This window comes from Ooceraea biroi, chromosome 8, assembly GCF_003672135.1.
Source record: "Ooceraea biroi isolate clonal line C1 chromosome 8, Obir_v5.4, whole genome shotgun sequence".
NCBI lineage: Eukaryota > Metazoa > Arthropoda > Insecta > Hymenoptera > Formicidae > Ooceraea > Ooceraea biroi.
The window spans coordinates 1897437-1919060 of record NC_039513.1 but is presented as its reverse complement, the minus strand read 5'-3'; the positions used below and the strand labels follow the sequence as shown (position 1 = coordinate 1919060).

Here is a 21624-nt window from a genome sequence, read left to right as displayed (position 1 = left end):
CTCAGGTGTTCAGGTAACCTGTTCCACAACCCTTCCACGTAGTCGCCGTATCGTTCCAGGAGAATGATCTTCGGAACGTACTGCAACTGCTCGCTCGTCAAACCGAAAATCCCTCTATGCTCCGGCAACAACAGGAACATCGTCGCGTTTGCCCGACCGGTCGCGCTCCCCATCTTATATATGCATCACTTGGGTAGCACACTCTCAACGGTCTGTAGTTATAAAGAGATATCTGCTGACGATGCAATTTTACACAATTCTGCGCACAACGTTGGTCAATGGACCGTATTCGAACACGCGATCGTGCATTATGAGGCAATAGGCGGTAGTATTCGCAGGTATATTCTCTTTGCAGTCAAACTCCAATCGTACATCTACGGTAGCGCTCTTGATCGACTCGTTCTGTCGCGAACAATCGATAACCACGAAAGGACCGCGAAGAAGAAAGTTGGTAGTGGTCAAATATGCCTCGGTGCAGTCGCATCCATAATACGCCCTACGAAAACGTGAATACATGTCGTAAAGGATGGCGTATTTGTTCCTCTCAAAATCCAAATTCAGGTCGTCGTATGGATAACATTCCGAGTTTAGATACAATTTCACGTTGGTTAATTTGCAGTCGTCGAATATAGCAACATCCTGGGACATTACATTTTTACGCCCAGTCTGCAATGCAAAGATCACGTATCGCGGTTTCTCCAGCTGACTCGCGGCCTTGACAGTCCACGAGTGCTTGGTGGTGCTCTGTAGTAGAGGAAACTCGTACAGATCCCACGATCGGAATGTCATGCTCAGATATCGTCCGCTCTCCAAGGCTCGTAGTATCGATAGCTTATTGACTTCATTCAGTAACACATGCGGCATTCGCCACTGTATCTTGAACAGCTCAATCTTTGGCTCCAGCGCGGGTTCGCCCAGTAGACTATTGTTGTCATTGCGCGATCGTATTAGAATCAGCTCATGACGAGCGTTGATCACCACGCGTTTGTAATCCTCGCAAAATCCCAGTAACATAGAGAGCGGTACGCAAAAATTAAAGTTTCCGTTCACATTGTCAATATATGTATCCCAACCGGCATTACCCAGGGTCACGCCTCTGTCGAGTGTTAACAATGTATAGTTTTTGAGTGTCAAAGTCATTCCAACATTTTTGTTGCGATCAATTTCCACTCCGTCAAGTTCGTAGCGTATCTCATCGAACATGAACGCTACGCAATTATTCCTCAATACCACATTAGAGCCCTCAATGGCTCTGTTTGTCGTTAGTTTGCCCTCGACGTACAGAAAGCTCTGACACGGTAAGGTATACAAATCTTGCTGCTGTATGGGTATTCGTATCTCATCGCTGTGTCCAAACAGCATGTTGGCGTATGGATTATACGTATGAGTCTCAATCTTGACGATGCGATCGTCGAAGACTGGCTCACCTCCGATATTCAAAATGTCAATCATTTTTTCCCCGCGATTACGTACTTCGTACTCTGAAGCCCAAAGATTTCAAAACTTCAACGTTTGATACACTGAGCTTCTTCGTATTAGATTTGAAAACGTCAATGTTCGGCAGCTTTTGTTTATCGAATGTCACCGCAGTTCTTATAACAGTATCACGCACGTGCTCCGTTTCGTTCAGAACGAACATCTCATCTTACACTACTACTAGTGTGTGTAGACACACTATCGTTGTCGTCGTCGTACGTGTAATCTGACGGTAATCTCCTCACCGTAAAAATCAAGTAATTGCCCGTCTTGATCCACAACACGTAACGTCAGATCCGTAATGCACCGTGCGATGATCGGCAGGTAAATGATCTGCGCAGGTGTTTCCGATATCTTATATCCTGGTGGCACGCGCGGCGAAAATTCATGTATCGTGTGCACACGCGTACCGTTGCTGTACGCACCGGCGGTCACGTTACACTCTATGCGAATAATGTTCACGTTCATAATATTGACTGGTACGTCCGATTCGTGCCATTTTCGCAGTTGCAATATTCGATTCGACGAGAATCCCAGCAGCGTCCAATGTTGTTCGGTTTCTTAAAGTTTATTCGATAGGCACACTTGATTTCGCTCCGCATCGTATTGTGATTAGCACGAAGCACTATCGGATACTCCTCATCATCGACGTTTTTGGCATTATCGCCGGAACCAGCTACGTGTCGTTCGATCGCACGCTTCAGATACTCATCTATGGCGTGTAGTTCGTACGATCCCTCGGGTATAGTAATTTCCTTGTCGTCTTTACCAAAGTAAAATTTAATATTCGAGGAATTCACGTTCGGTATCGTGCAATACGTTTCAAAATCCATAAGTCCGAGCTCGTACCCATCATCGCTCAAATCAATCGCGGGAAAGTAGTTTACCGCGAGGGTGCTACTCTTCCCGGTTAGCGTAAGCGTCAGCGACATGTTCGAGCGAATACTGAGCGCCGATCGCGGAATGTTAATGGTTTAAATGTTTTGCCAACCGTCTGGAGAAATTTCAGGCACAATTGTCCGCAAATGCTCTGATCGTACGTTTGATACGCGGTACGATTGTACTCAATTTTCACCGCGTTATGTCCGAGATAGCGCACTAAGTCCCTCGGTGGTCGAAGATTCCCAAAACTGTCAAAATATATAACGCGATCTCCTCGCTTCGCATACGCTACCCAATGCGTGCCCGAGCCTTCCGCGTCATCCAAATTCACAATACCGCTCTCGTTTCGACCAACTCCGTCCATCGGTAGGGCATTACGCATAAATACACCTCTGAAGAACGGTATGCGCATACGATTAGCCAAGTATCCCAATTGTATATTGGTGGTTATACCCGTAGGCATTCCTATCGTCTTTTTGACGTTTTTTTCCACCATCCTTCCTCTTCGGGATACCCTTTCCACGCTTGTACGGAGCGAGATAAAGTCCCTGATCTTCCATAGCGCGATTGTGACGGCGCATTTCATCCAGCTGACGCTGCGCGGCCTTGTCATTCACCGCTTTCGCTACTCCCGCTGCCCCCGCAGCCAACGATCCGATTACTCCCAGCAACGGCAGCAGTGGCAGGACACCACCGCGTCTCGCTATCGGAAGCATTCGTTTCTTCGGTACTCTTCTGATAGTCATCTTTTTCTTCGTCTTCATACCCATGCTCAATTTGGTCTTGGCTTTCATAGCTGCCCAAACTGTTATAGCGGCAGCTCTCTCTCTTTCTCAGAGTCGAATCCCTCGCGAAAATGCGTTCTCGCGCCCTTTCGGCGAGTATCTTATCCGCCGCGTGTCTGTTGTCAAGATCGTTGCTACGTAGGTACGCTATATCGTGCTCGCGACACACCGCGTCCAACAGATTGATACCTCGATCACCTCTAGCTAGACGTTCTTCCACACGAGTTCCAGAACCACAAAACTGATAGCCCGGAATATGCAGTTCGAAGGAAAGCGCGTTTATCGCACGATTCAGCAAACCTCCACCTCTCACTACTGTTTTTGGCATGCGTAACAATCCCTGATCAACGGTGCCGGACCGTCGATGTGCGTTTGCTGCCACGGTTGATTGTAATGTTCGTAACAGCGGCGATAAGTCTGCACTTCCGAATCCGCCTTTATATGGTCCGGAAGCTTGTTCCACACGCAGTCGATATAGTTCCCACACGCTCGCAACAGAACGATCTTCGGCACAAATTGTAACTGTTCAGCGGTTAAGTCGCGAATATCGGAAGGATATGACAGTGTGAAAAACACTGTGGTACTGATGGCTTTCGCGATTCCGCCAACCTATAAATAGTCGTTCAACTCCCCTCTTCCTAGCAAGTGCAAATATGCGATTCGTGCGACAACCGTTGACGATACACGTCACAAATTTGGACGATAGAACGCGGGTGCTATCGGAGAAGGAAGTACGCAGAAATGGAAAACTGTTGCCACACACGATACGCGCGATTGTTTGTGGGCCCTCGAATTGTGGCAAGATCAACGTGTTGATAAGTCTGTTAGAAAGTCCGCACGGTGTACGTTTCGAGAACGTGTACGTGTACTCGAAATCGTTGCAACAGCCCAAATATCGGTACTTGGAAAATGTATTGTCGCCGATTGAAAAAATTGGCTATTTCACGTTTTCTAATAACAGTGACATCATTCCACCGAGCGAGGCGCGTCCAAACTCGATCTTCGTCTTTGATGACGTGGCGTGCGATAAGCAGGATACGGTGAGAGAATACTTTGCGATGGGACGACACTCGAACGTCGACTGTTTCTATCTCTGTCAAACGTATGCAAAGATACCCAAGCATCTTATACGCGACAACGCGAACCTGCTGATCTTGTTTAAACAGGATGGTACCAAATTGAAACACGTGTACAACGATCACGTAAATACCGACATGTCGTACGATGATTTTTGCGCATTGTGCCGCAGTTGTTGGCAACGCAAATACGGTTTCGTAGTGATAGACAAGGACAGCGCGATCACTAATGGGCGGTATAGAAACGGATTTAATGAGTTTGCGATACCATAAAGTGGTTAGTCACCGTTAATACGTGTTCGGTGAACCGTCCGAACCCCGTTACGACATGGCGACGTTCACTGCCGATACAGATATTCAAGCGCGCAAGAGGATGGTGAAGAAAATTGCGAAAACCAGTGATTCGATCCGCAAGAAGCATCGCGCTCTAAAGATTGGCAAGATGGTGGAAGATGCCGCGTTGGAGAGACACTTTAGACCGATTATTGAACCTCTGCAGAAGCTTATCGATAATACCACGGACGATACATCCAGCCCTCTCATACAGAAAGACGAACCGATGAGCAATACCGAAGACACAGAGAGTGAAACATTATCCCCGCAGAGTGAGATTAATGTGGTATATAATAATAAGAGGAAACTCTCGTTGGACGCATCACCGAGAACGTCACCGCCCAAGCGAAAACGAGTTCCATTCAACATGACAACCTCTATCCCGATGAAAGTAGCGCCGCAACCGTTTGAACGGTCCGCGATCGAAATCTCTTCCAATGAAGACTTCGAAACCACGAACGAATCGCTACGAACTTCCGTTCATCACACGCTGCAAACACCGGAGGGTCGAGAGATGCTGCACAGTCAGCTAGGTTCGCTAGGACAACAATACGTAAGCCCTGTCCTGAGCGGTGATCGAGAGAGCGGCATAGATAACATGCACGGCGTTTATCTCGGTCAGGATGGAATGATGTTCGGTAATAAACATTTCGACGTGGACACCCGTGATAACATATTTGTCGACGGCGTGCGATACATCGGTACACCCGGTCTTTACAAACTGATCTTTATGAAATGTCCTAACAAAGTCGTGTACACAGTTAATGATTTGCATGCGTACAAGAGCATGCTGCTGACGACGAATGCGCATAGACGCAAACACATCGCGCATGGTCAAGTAAAGAGCAACAAGAGTTACAAGTACAACCGCGTAATCACACCGTTACTGCCTATCGTACCTAAGAAGCGATCTGGAAGAAGATTAACTCGCGCTGTGACATTAAACGACAATGTGACACTAAACGACAATGTGATCGATTACGTGCACTGGAATGATCCCAACGAACTGGTGGATCGTCTGTGATTGCTCGAAGCTTCGCGCCAAGCGGGAAATAATAACCACGATAATGAGATTCTGTCGATTATCGAAGAACTTCGCGAGGCAGGTCTCATTATAAATTAAATGGTACATCAATGAAACGAATCAGTCGATCGTGTGCACCAACATGCCAATCAACAAGTTTGGTGTATTACTTGAACGAAGGGAGGCACCGATGAACAATCCGTATTATTAGTTCAGTGGAGTAGTGAGAAACTACGTACGTGTAAATGCGTTGTGTCGCCACGCTGCTGATTTTGACGCACAGTCGCGCAAAATTCGTCGTGTAGCGCAGCCCGAGGCTGATACCGACGCTGTAAACAAACTATACGTGGAACAGTACGTTAAAATGTCGTGGAATCAACATGCAGAATTTGAGAGGAAGCTGAGTATTGCGTTCGAGAAGGACACGCAAGCGTTATGGGCTGCGATAAAGGAGCTTCGACTACTGCTATCAACTACTGCTGCATCAGAAACGACTAATAGAACGGCAACGAACGGCCAACGAACAGTGTCGAACGGCTCACGAACGACTTACGAACGGGTCTAGAACGGCGACGAACGGCCAACGAACAGTGTTGAACGGCTCACGAACGACTTAAGAACGGCTCACGAACGACTTACGAACGACTTACGAACGGGTCTAGAAAGGCGACGAACGGGACTGGAACAGCGACGAACGTGGCAAGAACGGCTCAAGAAAGGGTCTGGAACGGCGACGGACGGGACTGGAACGACGACGAACGGGACTGGAACAGCGACGAACGGGACTGGAACAGCGACGAACGTGGCAGGAACGGCTCAAGAAAGGGTCTGGAACAGCGACGAACGGGGCAAGAACGACTCTGGAAAGGCGTCGAACGTTTACAAACAGTTTGAGACATATAACTACACGCCTAACAGTCGTTGATTGTATCGCCAAAACATGCGATCGCGAAAATCCGATGGACGTAAAAAGATTGTCAGTTCCGAGAAACGGCGACTCGTCGAGGAACTGCATGCTCCGGCGAGAACTTTTCCACGAAGACGCGTCATAGTCCGCGGATACGATGACCTGTGGCAAGCTGACATAGTGTAGATGCGCCCGTACTCACGTTTCAACAAAGGCTACAATTATATACTTACAATTATAGACGTGTTGAGCAAGTATGCATGGGCCGTACCGCTCAAGAGTAAATGCGGGAGCGAGACAGCCGATGCGTTTGCAAAGCTATTTCGAAAGGATGGAAGGTGTCCAAACAATTTGCATACTGACAGAGAAAAGGAATTCTACAATGCTGACGTGCAGCGGCTCCTGATGAAACATGATATCAATCACTATTCTACGTATTCACCCATGAAAGCCTCGGTCGTGGAACGGTTCAATCGTACGCTAAAGAACGACATGTGGAAAATGTTTACGCTTAATGGAAACTATAGATGGATCGACGAACTACAGCAGCTCGTCGCAAAGTACAACGCGCGAAAACATCGGACGATCGGTATGCGACCCATCGATGTAACGGCCAAGATCGCGGATAAACTCTTGGCCACGGTGTACAGCAACGTAAAGATTGCAGCCCCGGCGCGATTCACAGTAGGTGACCCGGTACGCGTCAGCAAGTACAAGACGGTTTTCGACAAGGGCTACACGCCAAACTAGACGACCGAGGTATTCAGAATCATCAAGGTGCAGACGACTAATCCCGTGACCTATCTCATCGAGGATTTGCGCGGCGAGCCAATCGCCGGAGAATTCTACGAACACGAATTGCATCGCGTTGCTAATCCGGACATATATCTCGTGGAAAAGGTGTTACGCAGGAAAGGTGCCGAGGTTTACGTGAAATGACTGGGATTCGATGATTCGCACAATTCATGGATACACAAGGATAATGTAGTTTAGAAATATATTTCGTATTGTAGTGGAATATCTACGATAAAAAATATATACAATATCATATGAACATTACAAAACCTGTATTTCCTATTTACAATGGTATCCGATAATGTCCCCATGGTAACGTGTCGTTAGAACCGGTTATACCATAACACTTAAGGCGCAATTTCACGTGCCGCTAAAACAAGTAATTGAAGCGACAAATTTGTCGCTCGTAATTCCGCGGCTATAATTTTGTAGTCTGAACTTGTTCAACTACAAAACATTACCGCTCAAACGCTGAGGTGAGACAGTACGTGTGTCAAGATCAAGGGTACTTATTAACCTTATAAAAAGAAAAAAATTGTAAGAAACTAAAGAACACGAAAGATGCAAAATTTACTCGATGAAGATGAAGTAAGTATATATACATAAAAATAACTCTTTATATAGTGTTTAAACGAAACAAATTTAATCGAAATAACTTGTAATATATCTTTTGCATTCCCATTTTCGATTGAAATAATAAAACTGTTAATATACAGGGTGGGGCAATAACTATTACCACCTTAAATATCTTCTAATTTATAAGGTCCAGAGGAAAATTTATGTAATCAAAATTATACGGTACGAAGGGGGCTAACATATGGCGATAATAATTTTTGTCCTGGTGGAGGCGCTTCGAAGATATCAAGGTCACCTTCATTTTTTTTAATGGGTTCGGTATGTTTTTTTTCATAATTTTATAGAGGAGTTTAAAACAAGTACGGAACTCATGACACAAAATTATTGAACAAGATTAAATGTAAATGAAAACGATAAAAAATACATTTTTATATTAAATGAAATTTACGTTTAAAAGATGTACGAAATGACGCTTTATTTGTATGTTTTGTCGGAATGTTTTGATTTTGACATTCCTCATAAATGTGGATCAACTTGTTCTTCAAACGGATACATCGATGAAAATAAATAGTGACGTAAACTTATTTCAATGAAAACAAAGACTCTTTGAAGGCCATCTTAATAAGTTCACAGGATAAGATAAACATAAAAAGTAGTATCGATAGATAAGTCAATCGTGCAAGATGTATTCATTTGAAGAACAAGTCGACATGATCCTCATTTATGGAGAATGTCAAAAAAATTCAGTGAGAGCGCAAAATTTATACGCTGAACGATATCCTAATCGCACTCAGCCTTCGCGTCGAACATTTAAAAATGTGTGTGATAAACTTAGACAAACCGGTAGCTTAAATACACGTAAAAGTGAGCGTGAAAAGCGAAAAACTAATGAAGGGAATGAAATTAGAGTTCTCACAATGGTGGCTCAAAATCCGCACATTAGTTCGCGACAAATTGAAGGAAAATCTGGTATTAATCGGAGGAGTGTACTCCGCATCTTGCATCATTAACAAATTCCATCCATATCACCTCAGCCTTCACCAAGCATTACATGGAATGGACTTTGTAAATCGTGTTGAATTTTGCCAATGGGCTCAACAATAAATTCGAATCAATGACTCATTTTTTGATACAGTGTTATTTACTGATGAGGCAACATTTACTAATCACGGGAATGTTAATTTACATAATATGCATTTCTGGGCAGTGGAAAATCCTCATTGGCTGCGGCAGATTGAACACCAGAGACAATGGTCTTTGAATGTATGGTGTGGTATCATAGATAACAAAATTATTGGTCCTTATTTTATCGACGGACATCTAAATGGCAACAGCTACGCCAATTTTCTAGAGCATAACTTACGTACGTAATAAAATAACATAGTTTCATTTAAAAAAATGTGTTTTATATATATATATATATATTTGGCTTATATATATATATATATATATAAGCCAAATACCTCTCACTAACTCACTCACTGACTCATCAACGTGCAGCCCGAACCACTATATATAAATAAATATTTTCAGAAAAGAGAAAACAAAGCACGAATGAAAAAGAAAATGTTACTTCAGCACTCGACAAAATTGCTAATGCCTTTTGTGAAAGGTACAGGCACCGATTACTTTGCCTGATCCTCCACAAAATGACGACGTGGACGCAATTGTGTCCGTAATTGAACGAAGATTGAGAAAACTTCCACCAAACATGTTGGATGATGCAGCACAGAAAATGTTTCAACTAACATACAATCTCGTAAAAGAAAGTGAATATTAAAGTTTAAATCTTTCATGTTTGTAAACAAGACACATGTTGTACATGACATATAGTCTATATTCTAAGTTTACGAAATAATAAATAATATAAATAACAGGTAAACGTCTTTTTTAATGTAATATATTTTTAGATAAAATTATTTTGCCATGGTACAGATCCTTCATTATTAAAATATGTACAAAACTTTTCTCGTATTTCCATGCTTGTCTGAGTACTCCTATATGATCCTGCTCGTTGTATTTCACGATAGGCAGAACCGCTTTCAAGAACTGTTCTCCAAATACCAGGTATTAAATTATTATCATCCAAATGATCGACCATATTTGTAGTCACGTATTCATTGATGTTTATGTCCTGTTTTCGTAACCAATTGTGTAAACACACAATGGCTTGCACAATTTTCTCTACTGTTTCTACTTTAGCAATTATTGGCTTCCTCAGTATTCGCCACTGACTGGCAAGAATACCAAATGTATTTTCAATAGTTCGCCTAGCACGGCTCAGTCGATAGTTAAATATATTTTTCTCTTTGGTCAGTCCGCCTCTTCCTGGATATGGCCGAAGCAAATATTCTTTTAAAGGAAATGCTTCATCTCCAACGAGACAATACGGCAATATGGGGCCATTTTCAGAAATAACCTCTGCATTTGGTGCATTCATCTTTTTTTGTTCAAATTTTTTACCAAACTGGCATTCTTTGAAAATGCCACCGTCGCTGCGTCTACCATAAGCTCCAACATCAACAAATGTAAATAGATAGTTAGCATCACATACTGCCATTAAAACAATACTGTGGCTGTGTTTGTAATTATAATATGTAGAGCCAGCATTAACAGGACACTGAAAAAGTACATTGATAATCGACCACTTTGGTCCTCTAGCTAAAAGTTTGAGGAGGTAAAAGAACTCTAACTCTAACGTACGATTTGCAATGCCATAAATAACAAATGTCTATAAGTAAATAATAATACTATTAACATACATACTTGAATAACAATATGTTTTCCATCGATCGTACCTATACAATGAGTAAAATTGCATCGATTTTCAAAATCGGCTGCAATATTTAACCAATCTTCTTTCGTTACAGAAGATGGAAGGACAATTGGACACAACATATCCCAAATTACTTCGCATGTATCGCATATAATATTGCTGATTGTCGTACATCCTAATAAGTACTGATACGATATTGATACCATTGAATCACCAGAAGCCAAATATCTATGTAAAAAACAGTAGTTATATAACTTTTAAACCATTTATATCTTGTATTGCCTAGTGTGTCGCTTTTATATATATTTTTTTGTATGAGATTTTAAAAAATGTAATAAAACAAACCTTAGAGTTAAACACAAACGTTCTTCAGCACTGATAGGCTCTCTGAGAAATGTCTGTTTATGGAGTTTCGATGCAACAATTTGTAGCAAATCCTCCAGTTGCGTTGATGACATGCGAAAATAATTTTTAAATCTTGCGCTTTCTAACTTTATATACGGTAAAGTAGCTTTATAAAATCCATACTCATTACGATTTTGAAACAGTGGTGCAACCCAAAACTTTTTTTTTAGAATAATGTCTTTTTTCACTTTTCATTACGGCAACGGTATGTATTACCGAAACGGCAAAAACGAAATTATTTTGAAATTCTATTTCTCGTTCTCGAATCATTCGATTATAATTTAATATCCAATTATAATATTTCTTTTTTCTAGAAGCCATAACTACACAGGTTAATAACACTGACAGTTATTAATAAAATAAAAAACGCGAAATCTGTAGCTCAACTTTCAATTTTATCGCTCCTATTTTTTTTCATGTACAGGGTGGGGAAAAATTATTGGTCAAGCTTTCGCCAGTCGATTCTACTCGTCGAGCTGAACAAAAGTCTCAAAGGGACCATATGCCGGAAATCAATATTTCATAGAGAAATCTTCGTTTGAAGTTTTTTTGCCTGAAATTTCAAAAAAATCGATTTTTATGAAGTCAGAAAATAAATCTGATGCTTATAAAGTTCTTAAAATCATGTTCTGAATATCCTGATCATGATTAGCGAAAATCACCCCCCAAAAATGACCCTGAAAAATTCGTTTTCAAGGTCAAAAATCTGCTTAATCTACTCTTAGCGCTACCCAGGAACAACGACGTGGACGTGGTAGATTTCTGTTCCCTTCGGGGTGACTTGATTACAGTGAGTTCCCCTCGCCTCTCACCTCGGGGTGACTTGATTACAGTGAGTTCCCCTTGCCTCTCACTTTATCGTCGTCGACGCTACCTACGAACAAACAGAACTGACCCATCGGCCCCAATAGCTCTGAGCAGTTGTGCTTGTCTGCCAGCTTCAATGTGACCACCACCGTTATCAATGCAAGCTTGGAGTCTCTCCACCAAATTATCTCGCACTCTACGGAGCACAGCTCGATTTCGTGCTAAAGTAGCAACCGCCTCTTCAATGCGATCTTGTAAATCCTGAGCTGTCCTTAAAGCCCTGCTTGACCCATAAACACTGGCTTTCAGAGCTCCCCAAAAATAAAAGTCCAGAGGGTTCAGGTCAGGTGAACGGGCGGGCCATAAGTGTGGCATAGGATTACGACCGATCCATCGAGTTCCAAAAACTCGTTGTAAAAAAGCGCGGACTTGCCTGCCGAAATACGGTGGAGCACCGTCATGCATAAAAAAATTCGATTACGGGCATTCCTCGGAACCATACGTCGCAGTCGATTCAGGAGAGTATGACGTAGAAACCGCAAATACTCAACGCTTGACAATCGGTTTGAGAGAAACACAGGAGCAATATAATCATTCCCGAGTATCCCTGCCCAAACATTGACTGAAAAACGGCCCTGCTGAACTCTTTGGACCATTGCGTGTGGATTGCGTCTGCGCCAGATGCGAACATTTTGCCGGTTCAAAATGGAAGTGCTGGAAAAACTGGATTCATCAGTGAACACTATATTTTTCAGAAAGTGCCGATATCTTCGGATCTTACGAAGCATCCACCGACAAAAACGAAGACGAGCTGTGCGATCACCAGGTCGTAACTCATGCACTACCTGCACTTTGTAGGGTCGTAGGCCTTCCTCACGGAGAATGCGCAAGACTGTTTTATGATCAACCCCTACTCGCGCGCCTATGCGTCGTGATCCCATGACAGGATAAGTTCGAACTAGAGCAATCACATGTTCCTCAATTCTCCAAGACACACGAGGACGACCTGCCCTACGGTGGCTAGCACCTGCAAAATTCATTTGCTCCTGATCATGTAATCGTTCATCGAGTCGTTGAAATTCTCGACGATCAGGCACGGACCCTGGACGTAATGGTCTGCCATTAGCTTGGCGTCGCAACCAACTAGCATAAAGAGCTCGTGCTTGTGTGTAATTACCATGAGCATGATCAATTGCTCGAAGCATTAGACGTTGGTCACGCCCATCCCGAAGCGCCCGATCACGACCACCACGTCGAGGCATGCTACAGCAACGTTATTCTTAGAAAAAATTTGGTAAAAAATTAAAACAATTTTTTTAAATTTTATACTGAAAATTGATTCAAGATCAGCGGCGGTCTTCTAATAATCACGAAAAAGGTCTGGATATGGATGGAAAGCTTCTTAAGCACAAGTAACGAATGTCTTATGGAGCGATATATTATTCCTCTCCGAGGCAAATGACCGTTGCTTTAAGGAACCAACAGCCGTTGAAATGTTACTGGGTACCAAGATAACCCGAAGGGAACAAAAATCTACCACGCCCACTTCGTTGTTCCTGGGTAGCGTTAAGATTAAGCAGATTTTACATTCATCACAATTAATTTTACGAAATGTTTTGGCTTCTAAAAACTTCAAACGAAGATTTCTCTATGAAATATTGATTTCCGGCATATAGTCCCTTTGAGACTTTTATTCAGCTCGACGAGTAGAATCGACTAAGCCAATAAAAAAATTTGACATTGAAAATGACCTTGAAAGTTAATTTTGCGGCACCATGTTTATGATACAATGTTGGCGATCTCGACGAGTAGAATCGACTGGCGAAAGCTTGACCAATAATTTTTCCCCACCCTGTACAGAAGTTACCGCTATATAGTTCGGCGACAAAAGTCACGTGATTCTTTTTGTCGCTCAAACGATCAGTTTCAGCGGCTCGTGAAAATGCACCTTTATCGTCGTACGGACTTAGAGCGATTTTCGGCTCTGACACAGTGTACACCTCATGCAATTTTGATCTTATGCATGATTGGCGTCGCGTCACTTCCGTATGATCTTTCAGACACCGCGTGTAGTCTTCAAATGTTATCGCTTTCGATACGACATTACTCTTGACACCTTTCACTTTTTTGGTGTCTTTCCTACCGGCCACTCTCACAGCGTACATCTTCGCTCTAAGCCCGACGAACTCTGTCATTATCGCGCCGTTGTTTTCGTCCTTCATCAAACCGGGTACCTTTTTAGTTGCGAGTGGCATTCCATACGCATTATTGACCTCGTAATCGCTCGTATCGAATCTCGCAACATCATGTTTCATTTGCTCGTACACGTCGTCGCATTCGATATGGTAAATTAAACTATCCGTATCCGTGTACATGATCTTGCATTTTTCGCGATAAAGAGGTACCATATACGCGTGATGAAATTCGTACAAACACGTCTTGGATATGTCGAGTATGCACATACCCACGTAGATTGGTTTGTTGAATTTCACCTGGAGTTTGCGCAGTTCAATCGCGACCAGGTTTTCCGAAAAGACGCTCCGGCTATGGAAATTTGGTTTAGCGATCAGTGCCTCTGCACCGTACCTTCCGTTCCATTTCGTTACAAGCTTTACATCCATATGATTGCGTACATTTTCCATAGTTTTTCCAAATACCGCGTTGTTCATCAATTTGTACAAATTTTTTTCGAAATCGTTGGTCGCACGCATTCGAAATTGTGTATTGAGTTCAATATACCTACGAAGCCATGCGGATTGCGCGAATTGTAATACGCGATGAATTTTTATTATCCGCAGACCGTGACGCGTACACTGCTGCAGGTTGCGATAGTGTATCACGTAACGTTCCTTATCATATAACGTTGCGAGCAACTTGTTCTGGCGCTTGCCCGGCGGCTTATCGCGCGTCGGACAGAATGGTAGGTCAGTGTGCGCATCATGCAGATGCTGTGGATATTCGAGATCGACCTCGAGAATGTAACCGGTGGACGAATCAGGAACGATAACGTTCACGTCGAAGTCCGAGACGTCGTCGACCCATTGAAAATCTGCATAGGGCAGAGGTTGAGACATTGCCCAACCGTATAAATTATTAACGTCAAAGTACGACGATGGTTTCGATGGATCGTACGACTCCATGTATTTATTGTTGGCACGGGCGTACCTGTTTGAACACTGACTTAGGCCGCCGCGTATGCCGCGTTCTATGAACATAACCATATCGATATCGGTGAGCAGTTCGAAATTTATACGCGTATGCTTGAGCATCGCGTCCCACGTGAAGCCCGGTAGCGTATAGTAATATGCCGCATCGAGACCATAACTCGTGATACAACTGTCGCGAAAATTTTCAAAAATGTCGGCCAATAATAACACGTCGGTTTTCAAATACAAGTCGCTGTATTCGCCTAACGTTTGAATGGCGAACCGCTGCCAGATGTTCTCGGCGTGCGCGTAATCGCTCTCGGATATCGTGTCACCCGTTAAGGAACTGTAGAATGATTCTCGCGGTGGTAAGCGGGTATCTTGCAACTTTTCGGCACAATCTATGTACTCGTACGGGAAGACGCCTTTTCGTGTCAATAGGTCGAAATCCTCGATTGATAAATTAGAGAATTCTGATCGTAAAATTTTGAGTTTGTCTTTGCTGAGAAACGATGCCAATTTATCCAGACTACTACTCAAAAATCGTAACGAATCAATAAAGCGCAATTTTACGTGGTTCCGAAATACTGTATCTGCCTCGTTAACATTTTTGGTAAACGAAATGTACTTTTCTTTTGTAATCGGTAGTAGCGCAATTGTGCCCTTGAAATTACTAGCCAATTCTTTGATTATAAAATGTGAATCGTAGCCGGATAAATTGTGAAATACTATCGGAATAGTATAGGACTCTTTATAATTTAGATTACAATTTGAATGCGCAGGACCTCTGTACCGACCGGTCAGATGGCAATGATCGCGTACTCGCGTCTCATTTTGCGCGAATGGCTCTTCGCAGATATGACAGTGCGTCGCGCTATGGTATGCTACTTCCTGTTCTCTCGTTAGATTTTCCATGGGCACATTAGCGGTTAGAATTGCTTTTACGCGAAATGCTAGAGCTTTCAGTTCTTCGACAAACCACGAAATGCAGTCGGTGCCGCGACGATATCGATACGCGGATAATGAGTTGTCGTATGAACACCGCACGTAGTACGCAGCACTATATGCCTTGTGATGGTGATATGGGTATGTGCCGGATTTTTCCGCTCCTCTCTTCTCCAATGCACACTCCAAGTCGGCGTATACGACGAACGGCATCCGCTCTTTCCTGCTGTGGTTGCCGAAACACAGCCACTTGTCGTCCTCGTTCGGTAAAACGATGACACAATCGTTTAGTTTTGTGCAATCTACGGAGTAGGCCTTCAATCTCCCGTTGGAGGAGAAGTAGTGCAGACACCTGCATGAATGAGAGATCTATTACTTCTGGTCAAAGACAGCGTATTTTATTATAATACAACGTACTTACCGATCGCAAATATATTTTTTTCGTTTATTGCTGCTAAGTTGGATGCCAACTAGCCGAGACAGGTTCTTGATCCACGTGAAGTGGCCCAAGCTATTATCTTGTGGCACGTACAGTAGATTGATGTGCCGGGCCTTCTTATCATCGGTGAAACGCAGTGGAACGATACTTAATGATCCTTCTTTTTCATTTTTTTGTTTCTGACATTCATTCATATAGTATATGTTGATTGAGACATTGTTGAGCTCTTCAAACTTGTTGACTTGCTTCAATGTCATGGGAAATTCTATGCCTTGGAGATTGAGTACTGTGGTATAATGGGGGTACGATGATTGCCGCTCTACATATCTTTTTCCTGGGTACAGAGCGGCAACCACTGACCATGCAAAACATGCGACATCGTTACTTTGCACGTTTACCACTGCTTTCTTCGCCATAATTTTCTTCGGCAATTTGACGTGACATCCCGCGTGCATAGGGTTATATTTGTTAACGTTAACCGTCAAGTCCAGTATACGCGACAACGCCCATCCACTGTCGCGTTCCTGGAATTCTTCAAGAGACGCCAAGGTGGGTTCGATAACGTATCGTGCAAACCACTCTTTCAGATTGGACGTACGAAAGAGTTCTCGGTTTCGCGTATTGATACTTTTATTGGCGGTCTTCTCACCCGCCACAAACTCGCCATTGAACACGGTATTCAATTTCACACTGTCATGTTCATTTATTACCTTTTGCACATGATCGAGCACTATGATGCTAGCGTCTTCCAGAAATCGCCGTGGTTCGATATAGCCGGAATTTATCACAGCACCGGTTAAAATGCGGCTCTCGAACGCGGTCTCTATCTCTCGCCAAGAGAGTTCTTCGAAACCGTTATTCCACCCTGCATACTCGCCACCAATATGGATAAAGCGTCTTTCTAATCGCTTCTTCAGTTCCTCGAGCCGCGCGATTCGAGCTACTAAGGACTGTTTGTTTCCGATAGAGAGTCGCAGCTGCTTGGCGTCGCGACTGCGTTCTTCCAATTGCTCGATAAGGTCATCACACTGTTGTGTCCATGCGAAATATTCACCCATGTTTGATACACGCGATGATTGTGCCACAATGTTCTGTTCTAGTTAAGTGAGGTTCTCCATTTTTTCGCCTTTCCACTCCTTCAACGTGACCGATGTAACAGCGGCACTTCTGACACGTATACTGATATGCTATTTCATATCGTTCCCTATTATATGATTTACCACCCTATATCTTTTGTCTCACTCTAATGCACACGTGTTGAAAAATTTGCCTTACCGCATCTAAAATATCCTGCGAGGCTATATCGAATGTGCTCGCATATTTTGCAGCTTAAGTTGCACGTGTCTCAATGTGATGATATACCTACTATTTCGTGAGGCTACACAAAAATGTGATCGCGTCATTTGATACCTTCTGTGATACTTATCTAACCTATGCGAATAACTGAGGACTGTAGAAAAGTGCGCTACAACGTTTAGGAGTAAATGTTTTTTTATTGCATATATTTGTTACATATTAACAACGTATTTCAAAAGGCTAATGCCAATAACTCACAATCGATAAGTTCCTTGTCATCGAAATATTCGCTGTTTTGTATGGCAACGGTTATGTCATTAGGATTATCTACGCAACGCGCGATCTTACAGAACTGTTCGTTTGTCATCTACATGGTCGGTGCAGCTCACTAACCAATTGTACATGTAATCGATACATTTATCGAGATTAAACAGAGTTGTTAGTGTCGATGCCATCATTATTGATCGCACGTTTGTTGCTTCGAACCGAACACACTTCGTATCGTTAAACGTAATAAATTCTACAGTTAGCGGCCCGATATATATGGGATCTACGGGTCGTTTATCAGTTTTGGAAAAATATTCCTGGATTAAATGCTGATGTTCCACGAGACCTTTCCAGGTTTCCATTCCGAGGATCAATTCATTCCCACGTTTGTCTCCCACAGCAATCTCCATGTGACTCGGACCATATCCCACATTTATGCCAACTTCCAAATACTTGTGTTCCGTCGTTGTCAGCGCGTACCTTCTTCCTAGGATGCGAACGCATTGTCGTCGGCGTTGTGATTGCGATGCTACAGTATCACGCACTTCGGAAGTGACGGCCGGTGTGGAATTAGCACTGCGGAGAAATATTATAGGTATATTAGACATCACACCGTTGCTTATTATATCAATTGCTAAATATACTTACTAGCTTCGCTTCCTCCCTGCTATATCGCAATTCTGCTCCATGTGTCTCTTGCTCCACATTGTTCCTTCTAGATTCTTCTCTTCAGATCTAATCGTGCTCGTTCCACTAAACAACTAATATTTGTAACATTCGCTCTTCTCTTTAAATATACATTTAACCCCCACCCCTCCCTTCCCTCTTCTTCGCGCACACTTACGAGCCTAACCCATAGCAGTCCACTTGAACCTGAGACGTCGAATTGCGCAATCAGTGCATTTTTCGTAGCAGCCGGACGTCGGCGCTCGCGTTGTGGAATATTCTCCGCATGCATTTTTTTCGCCGCGAACGTGTCATCTTTAATCATACTTTAACATCCACTCATCCGATTTCATAGCAGCCGGACGTCGGCGCTCGCGTCTTATCACCGCGAAACACGTGTACAGCGAAGAGGGTATCGGTTACGTCGCGCACGTGCGAACCGCGACATCGGTTCGTTGACAAAATGCTAACTGTTACATCGCACGTTGCGCACAATGGGGGTTTCTCTTACATCGCGCACGTGCCGTGCATCTTCCCCCTCGCCCCTCCCCGCGAGTTGGGTCAGCACAAAACTGTCACGATCCCTGCGGGTTGGGTCCGCGAAAACCCCCTTGGTTAGGTTAGGTGGTCACGGTCCTCCCTCCCCCCTCCGCGGGTTAGGTCCGCGAAACCCCCTCCCGCGGGTTGGGCCAGCAAATACTGTCGCGTGTGGGTTAGGTCAGCAGTTCTCCCCCCTCCCCGCGACCTCCTCACCGTGTGACGTCGTACCCCCCCTCCCCCCGCTGACTCAGCCCCCCTCAGATCCCTGGGTTAGAATCAACCCCCCTAACATACTGTTAATTAATACCTTTTGAACAGTTCAACTACAAACAAAACAAAACTACAAACGATTGTCAAAAAGTCAGCGCAATCAGATTCGCGATATCTCAATTCTAATGTAGAGCCTCTACATATGATCGTTATGGTGAGTCACACGGATATACCAACAGCATCTCCGCCGGTCGGTATAAACGGAGCTGCTGCCATCTCGACGAAAAAGAACGGACTGTACATTTGACGACGATGACGACGTTTCTTAAATGAAATTTTCCAATTTCAGACTTTGCATCGCCATATCTCCGCTCGTAGGGCACGTACAAGACAAATAAAAACACTTAGTATATAATTTGACCCCAAGCTATCCATTGAGCCTACTTAAAAGTTCATCCGTTCAGCGGTTATTGAGATCTAATAATCTGAGTGTCTGCGAAAGCGTCGCTTCGCGTAATAGTGTCACGGTGCGGTCTCGCTGCGCGTATACTTGGCGCGAGACACTACCGTGTCTCTTGATAAATTAACGGTACACAGACGACAACGGTTTAAAATTCTCTAGAATCAGAGAGCGTTAGAAGCATACTTTTTAATGGTACGCGTGACTAGAAATTGTGTTAAAATTTGCATTTCGATGTCATAATTTAATCTCACACTCGGTTAGGTATTAATATATATGTAAATTACACTGCGGTGTTTGTGAAAGTTATTCAACCAAATTATTAATTTTTTAACTTCTCTCGAGCTCCAAGTAACTTAAGCTCCGTGCAAGCCGCACCTGTCATGAGTTCGAAACTCCCAAGAAAAATGCAGTACCGTCAGAAAAACAGGGTGCGTTATAATACGGTGACATTGCATTTGTAATCTGAGGTGCGATCTGACATTCGGAAATCATTTCTGACTAACGAAATGCAGATACGGCAAAAATTTCTACGACAACTTTATCAATCCACCTTCCTTCGAGGACTCGATTAGCAAATTAATGCGTAAAATTGGAGAACTCGTTGAACATCAAATTCGTTTTTAATTACCTCTGCGAATATTAATTGGCGAGTAACACTGAGCGCCATTATATCACATGCAATTAAAATGTCACAAATACTTTGTGCGTTAAAGCATCGTCATATGATAATGCATTAATAAACTTTAATTGATTAGCGTCATTAACATTACGATGATGGAAAGCATTTATCGAGATAATTACTAAATTGATTTGGCACGTTTGAGGATCAGAGCTACTTGCTAAACCTGAATAATAATTTTCACATTGTAATATACATTTTGTAATTACATTATAATGTGCATTGTATAAATGTGAAAAGTATTTTATTATTAGAATTTCGCGTTTATGCGTAAATTAATAATCGCTGCCTCAACCTACTTTTCTTTTGTACTATTCTTTTAGTATGTAGTCACATGTGCATGTACAATAGTATATACTTCCTTTTTGTACCGTCGTAATAGAGAAGAGTGCACATGCATAATGAGAAAAAGTACGTTGCCAATTGCTATAACTAATTACAATTATGTTTACGCAAATGCGAAAGTATCTCGGAAACTTGCCTATCTACTTCCGCATAGTTTACCGGCAACGAGAACACACGAAAGTTCGAAGGCACAACAAAGTTTAACCAGCACCGTGCGTCTTTGTCGATATTTACATAAATTATAATATCCGATCAAAAGAGCAACGCGATCCGCCATGTAATATTACTTATCGACAATGTTATCAATTTACTTACAATAAATAATCCAAGTTAATAATAGTTACATACGTATGCTTATACATCTTGGGAGTAAGGGAGAGTGTCCTACATATCCTCAACTTAATTTTGATAATCCTGCATGCTTCTAGAACGTTGGGGTGCGGATTGCTGGTATCCGATGAACTCCTAACCAACTTACGACAGGAAAGTGATATTCGCTAATTAATGCGAAAAATGCGTTATTGTACAGAATCCACATCGCCTTGTCGTGCTCGATCGACCGGCAATCGTTTCCATATTCTTCGAAAGTCGAGAACAAATATACGAGAACGCATGAAACAATTAAATGAAAATTAAATTGTACCAAATGCTACCAAGTTCACATTCCCTTAAGAAATATTGAAAGAAGTTAAGGATTTTTCCTTTCAAATCTCTGAAATATCGAAATAGCTTTCGATGTAACGCAAAGATCTAAAACTTTTCGTGAATTAAATTGTAATATTAAAG

General features: G+C 42.9%; 3 protein-coding genes across 3 annotated transcripts; all 3 read right to left on the bottom strand.

The window, feature by feature from the left end:
* Nucleotides 1-9760: 9760 nt before the first annotated feature.
* Nucleotides 9761-11483, bottom strand: LOC105287446 (protein ALP1-like). Its single transcript, XM_026972040.1, has 2 exons — nt 10621-11483; nt 9761-10474 (listed from the first exon to the last, which is right to left on the bottom strand). The coding sequence occupies exons 1-2, from the start codon at nt 10834-10836 to the stop codon at nt 9761-9763; spliced, it is 930 nt and encodes a 309-aa protein (XP_026827841.1). The 5' UTR covers nt 10837-11483.
* A 422-nt stretch (nt 11484-11905) lies between these two features.
* On the bottom strand, nt 11906-17430 carry LOC113562459. The gene is made up of 3 exons (XM_026972039.1): nt 16355-17430; nt 13694-16285; nt 11906-12275 (listed from the first exon to the last, which is right to left on the bottom strand). The coding sequence occupies exons 1-3, from the start codon at nt 17428-17430 to the stop codon at nt 11906-11908; spliced, it is 4038 nt and encodes a 1345-aa protein (XP_026827840.1).
* LOC113562385 lies at nt 17001-18589 on the bottom strand. The gene has a single exon (XM_026971801.1). It carries the CDS (start codon nt 18541-18543, stop codon nt 18013-18015), a length of 531 nt encoding a protein of 176 aa, XP_026827602.1. The 5' UTR covers nt 18544-18589; the 3' UTR covers nt 17001-18012.
* Between the last annotated feature and the right edge of the window lie 3035 nt (nt 18590-21624).